General features: G+C 39.7%; 1 protein-coding gene across 1 annotated transcript in view; it reads left to right on the plus strand.

The window, feature by feature from the left end:
- Positions 1-9747, plus strand: part of LOC309601714 (geranylgeranyl transferase type-1 subunit beta-like) — a gene marked incomplete at both ends in the record, with an annotated part of 76456 nt that extends 66709 nt beyond the window's left edge. Inside the window, 4 exon segments of the mRNA XM_082334878.1 lie at positions 4724-4908; positions 5201-5309; positions 9567-9698; positions 9701-9747. Of these exon segments, the coding sequence (XP_082191004.1) occupies positions 4724-4908; positions 5201-5309; positions 9567-9698; positions 9701-9747 (473 nt within the window).
- Positions 9748-10543: the final 796 nt, after the last annotated feature.

Here is a 10543-nt window from a genome sequence, read left to right on the forward strand (position 1 = left end):
CACCTTTTCCCTGATCCTGCATTGGTCCTTCCCATGGACTGCAGTCCTTGAGGATAAGACTGCTCCAGTGTGGGTCCTCTACGGGCTGCAGTTCCTGCCAGGAGCGTGCACCAGCATGGGCTCTCCACAGGCTGCAGCTTCCTTCAGAGCATATCCACATCTGCTCTGGCATGGTCCTTTCCACTGGCTGCAGGGGAATCTCTGCTCCAGCGCCTGGAGCACCTCCTCCCCCTCCTTCTTCACTGACCTTAGTGTCTGCAGGGTTGTTTCTCACATTTTTTTTTTCTTCCTTCTCTCTCACAACTGCTGTGCAGTGTTTTTTACCCTTTCTTAAATATGTTATCACAGAGGTGCCACCAGCTTCACTGATTGGCTCAGCTTTGGCCAGTGGTGCATCCGTTACAGAGCTGGCTGGAACCGATTCTGTCCAGCACAGGGGCAGCCCCTGGTCTCTTCTCACAGAGGCCACCCCTGCAGCCCCCCTGCTACGAAGACCTTGCCACATACAACCAATATACCTGGTAGGGATAGTTCACTAGTGAAGGCACATACACGACATTCTTTAAATTCACAAGCACATGAACATTCCCCAAGTACCAGCACAGCCCCTTTGTCCGTCTGTGTCACCTGACGCTATGGGGACAGGCAGGTTCTTTTAAGGATCCTTGGTAGAATGAGAATTGGCCACAGGGTTGTAGTTATATTTAGAGCTTTATTATTATATAATGATTTTAGTAATCAGCATAGCTTATTATTACACAGAATTTCTAGCAATTAGCATAGCTTTCCTATTACCTAAAATTTCAGTTACCTAGACTTTTCAGTCACCTGGACCCTCTGCAGATCAGGTCAAATTCTTAATAATCAGCACACAATACAATAATCATAATCTAGACTCTCACTTTAAAAAAGTACACGAGTCATTCACTCAGTCCTCGGAGGAAGAAGATTGATGGAGGCAGTGTCACGGTACTCTAGCCAACAGTGAAGTTGCTCCCCTTTCCCCCTCCATCAAGGTGCAGGCATCCCCTGTATCACACCAGGAAGCATGAAGGCCGTAGCAGACTGGCTGCTGTTAGATCTCCTTCAAAAGCCTTTTGGATAAGCTGATATATTTATACCTCTCAGTCTGGGAGTTTAGTCTTTACCATTTCCATGAGTTAGTGGATTCTGAAGAGGCTGCCAGACAATCAATATGCAAGAATTTTGTCTGCAGGAGACAGCAAGCTGCAGGTGGCAATAGCTGCATAATGATCTTTATCTCTTCCTGTTGCTCTCCCTTTGACCTAATGGTGCTTCTCCCAGCATACATTAGGCCTTAGCATGAGCTGTACATTAGCCAAAATCTGAGCAAGAGTTGAGTGAACAGTCACAGGAGGCATCCCTGACCACTGGGGGATCATGAGTTTTGCCATCCAGAATATCTCATGTGCTGTTACGCTTTCCTGTTCCATAACGGGTGTCACCATATCCTGGCAACAATGCTGGTGTCAGGAGCAGGGGGTACTGGTCACACCCTGGTAGCATTGTCCTCTTACTTGCTTCATGGGTTTTCTACTCACCAACTTGTCCAGCTTGATGCTTGCTAGCAAACATGCACGTACTCACACACTTGTCCCACAGGCATTCCACATTGGCAAGTTCCCCTTGAATACCAGCACAGTCCCTCTGCCTTATACCGCTGCCCAGACTCAGGGCTTCCTACTTGCCGGCTAGTCCAGCTTGAAGTTTGCTAGTGAATACACATGCACACCCCATGCACCACCAGATTTGGGGAAATACAGACACTCACCCCCCCTCCAGCAGCCAGCACCAGGCACATGGACTGTGACCTGCAGTCCTGCTCCAGCCACTGGCTCTGAGCCCCTCACTCGCCTCACTAAGTCTGGTCCCTCCCAGTAGCTGCTTTTTTGGGATACACCTCATTCTCACCCCAGTGGCTGGTGGTCAAGACCCCCACCCACTCCAGTAGCTGACACCATAGCCCGGGGGCACCTACAGCCCTGGTCTGACTCCTCCAGTAGCTGGCACCAAATCCACTCACACAGGTCTACCCAGTAGCTGACACTTAGTCCTTGCAGCACACATGCACATGGGATACAGATAGAGAGTTTATGCAGAGAGATAGTTAAGAAAGGATTTAATAAGAAGATAGGACAGACTGCAGTGATCAGGCGCAGGGCTCAGTCAGACAAGTGTATTGACTGGTGCCATTTTAGATGTGACCAGTCCTTTTTATACCCTTTTCTGGCTACTCCCCCTGCACATACCCTCATCTGTTTGCATAGTTTCACCGACCTCCCCTCCAACATCCTGGACCCTCAGCTTTGCATCCTTATCAGTTGCAAAGTCCAAGTTTGCCTGTGGTTTCTTGATAGCCCATCAATTAGTGTGACTGACCAGGTTTGTTTCCTGTCTTTGTCTCCATTATGTTTGCCTGTCAGGTTTGTGTCTCTATGTTTTTTTTATGACTTCCCCCTTTTCCTCATTTGACAAGGTCCTTGATCAGTTAATCTTAATGAAATAAATATTCCCACACTCCGTATATCCTTACCAATTAGTGTGACTGACCTGGTTTGGTTCTCGTCACTGCTTCCCTTACTGTTTGTTGGTCAGGTTTGTGTCTCTGTATTTTAGGGCTTCCCCCTTTTTCTTAATATCCCTGTTACCGAAAATAGTAATCAAGAAAACTCTCCAAACCAAATGATAGTTTAGAAAGCCAACAATGGTTTATTGCAGCGCCGGGTGCATGGGCGATCTCTCCTCCTAACATGCACACCGAACAGGACTTCCACCATACATTTATACACAAAAACTGCAAAGCTCATTCTCTTTACAATGATTGGTTAATAATTTGCATGATGAGATTATGGACAAGTTTCTAAAGCCTCAGCTGTCCAAAACTGGTTTTAGGCAGACATGTAACTATTCCTTCAGACATGCAATCATTCAGTTCCTTCTTATCCTAGCATCTACAAAGTGATTAAATGAGGTTTACTACAATATTTGAATCGATTCACACACACACACAATCACACAATAGGCCTAAATACTCATTATATGCGCAGATGAAGGTACCTATTGAAATATGTGCAGATAAAGGCACCAATAAAAATTCCCCCTGGGTTTAGTGAAATACTCACTTTAAATGACTGTCTCAACAGGAGAAAGTTGAACCTCAAGGAGCAAAGAGCACCGGAGATCAGCCCAGGTCCTGTTGCCAGGCCTCCGTATGCAAACTTAAGAGTTCGCAGCTCTGAGAGGCATCCCACTCAGAGGGAGATTCTGATGCAGCCCGCTGCGGTCCAGGAGAGCTCAAAGGGTCTCACTTGGCACCGCTGTTTATAGGGTCACGAGATGATTGACTTTAGGCATCAGTAAATTTCCATCCTACTTTCACAACCCGTGTTGGAAATTACTAAAGTTCTCAAAAATTCCAGTGACGCTGGTACAGATCCTCCAGAGTTACAACCCAGATAAGATAGGCCCCAAGGCTGTCGGAGGCGGCTGGTACAGACGAAAAATATGTTCCAAGGTTGTCAGGGCTGCCTCCCTGGTACAGACAGTGCTGCTCCCACCTTAGCCATGTAAGAGTTTCTGATACGGTCGAGGGACGCTTAACCGCCAAACTTGTTACACAAAGGCCAAGTTTTGATGGGAGTTACTGAGATTGTAAAGCAGCTTCGCTTCCCATGCTCTGCCAGGTGCACAAGAAAAGGAGGGGGGAATGCACCACCACAGCACTGAAAAGGCCTTTGACCAGATACCCTCAAAGGAACAGACTCTCTTCCACATACTGTTACAATACTGGCACTCACACAGATATGAACAGCACAGACAACCTGATGCTGTTCCTCATCTGCAGTTGATCAAGATAGTCAGTCCATCCAGCAGCTGGCCCCTACACCCCTGGCAAAGTTGAAAAACTTTGAAAAAGTATATAAAACTTTATACCCCTACATATTTTCAAATGTAGTTAAATAAGTTGCTGTAGAATGCTAGTGATAACAAATATCATTACTTCAGTATCCTTCCTGCATTTCAGCATCAGAATGAAAAATAATCCTAGATTTCATGGGGTTTTCTAGTGCCATAATAGTGTAACAGTGGATCTTGGTCCCCATGCCTTGTATCAACAGCTTACTTCCAGGCTGTAATTATATAATTACAGGTAATAGAATGAGCTTTGATGGGTTTTTAAAAGTGATAGCAATGATACACAGACAGAGAATTTGAGTTTCTCTTCTAATTTCAAATTTTACCTTGCAGTTTCCTTGACAATAAAAAAATTCCTTAGAAGCATAACTTGTGTGTTTGGTACAACCATGGGAATCCTCCAGTTTTTTCATAGCATTAACCATGTCTTTTGGGTTTTGTGGTTTGTTGTTGTTGGTGTTTTTTTTTTTTGCTTATTGCTTGTCAGATACTTACCCTTCAGTTTATTTTTCTTCTCTGGGGAGTTGTGTCTGTGACTGCCTTTGGCATCTCTGCTTCAGTCTGATTGATAGTCTGATTGCTGGTTTCCCATTAGCTTTCTTGTGCAAGTAACATATCAAGAAATGTCTTCTGTTGCATTACCATTTACTCATTCCTGTTGTACTCTTTTTAGAAATCCGTTGGTTTAATTTATATTACCCTAATTAAAATTCTGATTGAGATCACACAGGCTTCAGTGAAAATCTGAGTATTTTAAAACATTGCATAAACAACTGTTTCCTCATAGGTGGCTCTACATTTTGTGGTATTGCATCGCTGTGTTTGATGGGTAAACTGGAGGAAGTTTTTTCAGAAAAAGAACTGAACAGGATAAGAAGGTGGTGTATAATGAGACAACAGAATGGCTACCATGGACGACCTAACAAACCTGTAGACACCTGCTATTCCTTTTGGGTGGGAGCAACTTTGAAGGTAGTGTACAGAAAACCTACAGGATAGTTATTGACTTGTTTTGATTTCTTTAACCGTCTTGTTTTACTTGGAAGAATTACATATTTGTAATGTACAAAGTACAAAGTGCAAGTACAAGAATATGCAAAAATCACTATAAAGGTTTTTCAACTTGGAAAAAATGCAGGATAAGGAGGTTTAACAGATTAGGGCTATATTGCACTACTTATCTATGTAAATAGACATTATATTTTAATATTTAAAAATATACTCAAGTTTAGTATATTACTGTAACATTCTAACTTCTTTTCAGCTCTTGAACATATTCCAATATACAAATTTTGAGAGAAACCGAAATTACATCCTGTCAACTCAAGATCGTCTTGTTGGTGGATTTGCCAAGTGGCCAGATAGCCATCCAGGTAAATTTACTTCTCAAAATGATGGTGAGTGTCTTTTAAGCTACAAATATATTCCAACGGTCAAACATCCGAGAGGTGTAAGAGAGGGGTTTTTTTTTCCCAGTCTTCTTCAAATAGCAGAAAAAAATAAACCTTAAAATATGAGATTTTCATGATTTAGAGGGAAAGAGAGAGAGTTTTTCCTTGTTCAGCATCAGAGCAAGTGAGCTGCTGTTGTTTAGACTATCACCAAAACAGTATCACTGTCTGTTTAGAGCTGGACAAGATTTTCCATATGTGTTTAACCATTCTAATTTAAAATCATACTGTGCAGTGGGTATCTTCATAAAGGGTCCGAGTAAAATATTTCAGAATGTTTATTTCCTTAAGAAATTAGTCCTTTGAGCTTATTCAGAAATCTTTGATGTATTTAAAAATACTCAACTCAAAGTTTAGATAGTTACATATTATGATTTACAGATTGTAATTACACATAGAAATCATATCAATATATCTGAAATAGTTATTGGTTGCATTTTGGAAGTGGAAACTGATAATTTGAAAAGATGCTAGAATTCAAAGGAGATACTGTAAAGATATGAAAACAAACTTTGTGCCGGTAGTAATGTTCAGTGGCATTGTGTACAGAGAAGATAAACAGTCCATAAACTCACCAAAGAAGATAAAAACATAGGTATAATAAAGGAGGAGACTGTTCAGAATCTGCACAGAGATATTTCAGCATGGCATCATTTGATTTTGAAGAACAGTTGACAATTTGTCAGAGTGGACCCACACTGATAATATAGCGCTCATGACATGCTCCCCCCCCCGAAAACCAGTTTAGGATTCCTGACGACTAGCTATATTTGGTGTACATTATGTAGTCCAATCAGTATCACTTTGAGGAAATATTTCTGTTTATCTTGATGAACTGTTTACTTAGGAGGTTAGGAAGAAAAACAGTATGTTTAAAACCCCAATCATGTAAAAAGTTCCTCAACCTGTCTTTTAAGATAGTTTGAGATAAGATTTGAGGAAGGCAAGACTACTAATAAAGCTGTTTGCTTTGATTTGTATGGTGTTCTTGCCCATACACTAGTTTCCTATAAAGCAAGCTTTTCCTGTCTCTTAAACTTTCTTTTGAGAGTAAGCTACTTTTTAACTTGAATGCTCTAGCTGGCCACAGAAATGGAACAAGAAGATTGAACTAGAGTACTAAGGATTAACTAGATTGTTGCTTTATGAATGTACAGAAGTTTTGCTGGTATGCCAGATTTTTTCTAGCTCCGACAATGTATAGAATACGTCTTATAAGACTGCATATCTTCTGGGGAAAACTTGTTTGGTGTTTTCTTTGGTACTGTTGAATTTTAATGGTGTAGGATTTTTACAGAAAAAAAAAATCAGTTTATACTTTTGTGATAGGTGGGTTTATTGCAGCATTCTTTCCTCAGGCAGATGGTGACATACATCTGTGTTCATGTTTTGAAGAAAAATAGTAAAAAAGTTAATGCAGTTCTAATCTGAAGAATGACTGTAAATGCAGCATATTTTAATTTTTTTTAATAGATCTGTAGTTTCAATGCCATATATACACAGCTGAGCTTCCTACAAGATCAGTCTACTATCTGAAAGCCAAGCTGTCTTTTTGAACGCACTAAAGATTTCCCACTTTATTAATGTGAAGTGTATGTGCAGCTCCATTGTTTTCAGAAGCCTACTGATGGTTAAATGTACACAGTCCTCTTGACTTCCATGTAAATGCAAAACGTGAAGATAACGAGACTGGTATGGGTCATCTCACAAATGAGTTAATAGTTCTGTTGAGGTTGAATAAGGACAGAAATGATTCTTTCTCCTTGAAGCATTTAGCTTTTGTAACGCTGAGAATAGTGGCCTCAGTTTGGTTTTGTTGCAAAACTCAGATGTGACAGAATATGCCAGGAAAGGTTGCAAAAGAACCATATGCAATTTTTTCATAGGTGCTTTCTAAAATAGATTCAGAATTTGAACACTTCTGTAGCTCCTACTTTATGCAAAAAGCTCTGTTTAAATATTACATGGACTACCAAAATTACAAGTAACTTTTCACAACTGATGATTCGGGAAAATATTATTTTGTAGTCCTGATGTTCCCATGCTAAAAGATGTTAATAAGTTGTTGGTTTTAGAGGTAGCAGTGTTTCTTGATTTAAAATAGTAAGTGTTTGGACCAGTGTGCTTGTTGAGCAGTGATCTTTTAGAAAACTATTTCTTGCCTTTGAAAATCAATCTGAAAAGTCAAGTGTCTTTTAAATGCTAGTAATCCTCTAAAATCATGAGCATACCAAAGTGAACTGCGAAAAGGCTATTGTTTAGTTTTTAGTAGTCTCTACAGGTAAGCATCTGCATAGGGTTGTCAAACGCAGGAAAGGCTATCAGAAGTTTCCTGAAAAAAAGCAGTTAGATCTGCTATCTTATGTTAATGCTACTTATTACAAATATTAAAACCCCAAACATTAGGGTTCTACAGAGCTGGGGATTTTTTTAGAACACATACCTAAGTCATTAATTTTTTTCTAGATTTGAGCATAAATCATTATAAGATTTAAATAAATTTAGATAAAGTTCTCTTAAACTGCTAGATGTACTGCTGATGCATCTCACTTGATATCTAATACAAAAGAATTGGAAACGTGTGAATTACAGGTGATGCAAAAGAAAGATTAAAAGATCTAACATGATAAAAAGAGGGAGAGGATGAAAATGAGTGTGCACATTTACTGAATGTAAAACACTGAAGTGAGATTTGCACTAGTAGAAGTATAAATCCACCTTGTATTTTTGTTTGTTTTTAAGACAGCTGCTCAGTAGTTGTGAGATTGTGTACTGCCATGTATTTGTGAGTTGCTCATGAAACAAAACATTTGGACCTATGTTTTTCAGCCTTGAAAAGCCTTGCATTTTTTATAGCTTTAAAGAGAGGAGTACACAGGCTGCATAGGTGTGTTATGGCTACAATGGAGTTGTGTATTAAGTTGATATGGATTTGCACAAGTGTAGAACTTTGTGGTTAAACTCACCAAATATCCCTATATAGCTAATTAGGTTTGTATATGGATTTTAGTGAGTATCAATGCAGCTTCCCACAGGAGTTAATATACTATATTTCCTGAAGTTGAGCTTTCCTTGCCTGACATGCTTTCTGCAAGGTCAATAGGGACTATATCTACTGAACGTGCTTTTGTCTGCATGTTAATGCTGATAGGCAGAAGCCATCTTTCAGAGAAGGTATCTGGCTAGCGAGACTCTAGCCATATAACTTCTTGTAATATCATTTTAGTCAGACATGAAATTAGTGATACCTCCAAAAGATTACCAAGTGTTGAGAATTTGGAAGGGACACATTAAGGTTGCATCCTCTTTCCATCTTTAGGCTGTGATTTCTTGGGAGGATAAGCCAACCTAATGGATTATTGTTGCCCAGAGGGGGCAGGCTCACTCCTCTTCCTCCCAGCTTCCTAAAGTACAGCTGCATGTCCTTTCCCCTTTTTTGCACTAGATTTGGTGTATATTGAACATTTCTGCAAACCAGTTTAATTTGCTGAAATGTCAGAAAGCTGTCCAATTTTTCCTGCTCGGGTTAGTTTTCTTCCATGTTTTCTGAATTACTTTAAGTGTTGAGGGTGTTGAGCAAGCTCTAGTGCTGGTATAAGACAGGCAGCAGGAGAGCTGTGGGATGGGGAAATAAGAGCATCTCATCTCTGCTGATCTTCATGAATTCATATCCTTAGGGTATTTTCTCTGGAAGGGGGGGGATTAGGGAAAGTGACGATTTTTTTCATACTTCTAAATCTTGCTGTTTGGCTACTGGTGCTAATTTTGGTGTTTCAATAGTCAGCTGTCCACTAAGTAGCCAGCTATCCACCTGACCTTTCATTTGCAAAAAAGATTCCTTCACGTTGCAGGGGGCGGGGAGAGAAGATTTACTCTGTTGAAGGAAATGTATTTACAGCTGTTTTGCTGTTTGGCCTGAGAATTCAGAAGAAATTAAGTAGTGGGCAAGAATTGTTATAAACTAAAACGGACTCTAGTCTTAGAGATTGCACACCATCATTTCATGCTGGAGGGTTTGGACAGAAATTATTTTCTTGTTTCAAATCCTAAGTTTAAAATGTAGCATCTGTTTGTTTTCCTTGGTTGTAATTATTCAGGGGTTTTGGAATCCAGGAAGAGTTGGCTGTTACAGCCTGACAGAAACATAATTTTCTTTTTCATTTTCCGTCCTGCTTTCAGATGCTTTACATGCCTACTTTGGGATTTGTGGCTTGTCGTTAATTGGAGAAACTGGTATTTGCAAAGTTCATCCTGCCCTGAATATAAGCACAAGAACCTCAGAGCACCTTCACCACCTCCATCAGATCTGGAAAACAAGAACTCTAAACAGTGTTCAGATGACACACACAGCTCTACATGAATGATTTAGACTTGATTTTTAGTTCTGATAGCATAATTGTAGCCCAAGGTTAAAAGCCATGTATAACCAGCGTGCTCTTTTAAGTGCTGAAGTCATACAATCAGATCTGTGTTGCTGGCATCATTTTGATAGGTAATTGCCTCCAGACAGTTATTCTGCACTGGGGTAAAAGGAAATATTTTGGATATATAGAAGTTGGTCACCACAGATGGTAAATAGATCTTCAAATGGCTTTACTTCTAAGAAATACCTTGAGGCAATTGAATTTAAGTTTTATTTTTTATTTTTAAAATTCATGCATACTGTGTCAAAATATATAATGGGAAAGTATTTTCAAAATCTGTTTACATATCATAGAGTATAGCACAGAACCTTGAAATTCTTTATGACCTTAATGTTTGACATATTTTTGGGTAAAGAATCTCCCATATTAACTCTCAGTTAAAAGTTACCTTTTATCATCTACTTTCAGATTCCATAAACTTCATTTGTTTTTTTTTTAAAGTAGATACAAATAAAATTATTTTATTCAATATACTGGACTTTTAAAGTTGTGTGGCCTTACTAAATGGATTTCATAATTCTACTGAGTAGCTTCTACACAGATGCAGTGAATCGTTAGCCAGATACAGTGTTTTGGACTGAAATATTCTCTTCATGGGATATTAATGAGGGTGCAGCGTACTGATGTATAGCATTAAAAGATATTCAGCACAGAATAGCTGTGTGTGAGAGAAGCATTAGAACCTGTTTCTGAAGTCAAGCCTTTGCAATACATTAAAACTATACAACTGTA

This window comes from Platalea leucorodia, assembly GCF_965183815.1.
Source record: "Platalea leucorodia genome assembly, chromosome: W".
NCBI classification, from domain to species: Eukaryota; Metazoa; Chordata; class Aves; order Pelecaniformes; family Threskiornithidae; genus Platalea; species Platalea leucorodia.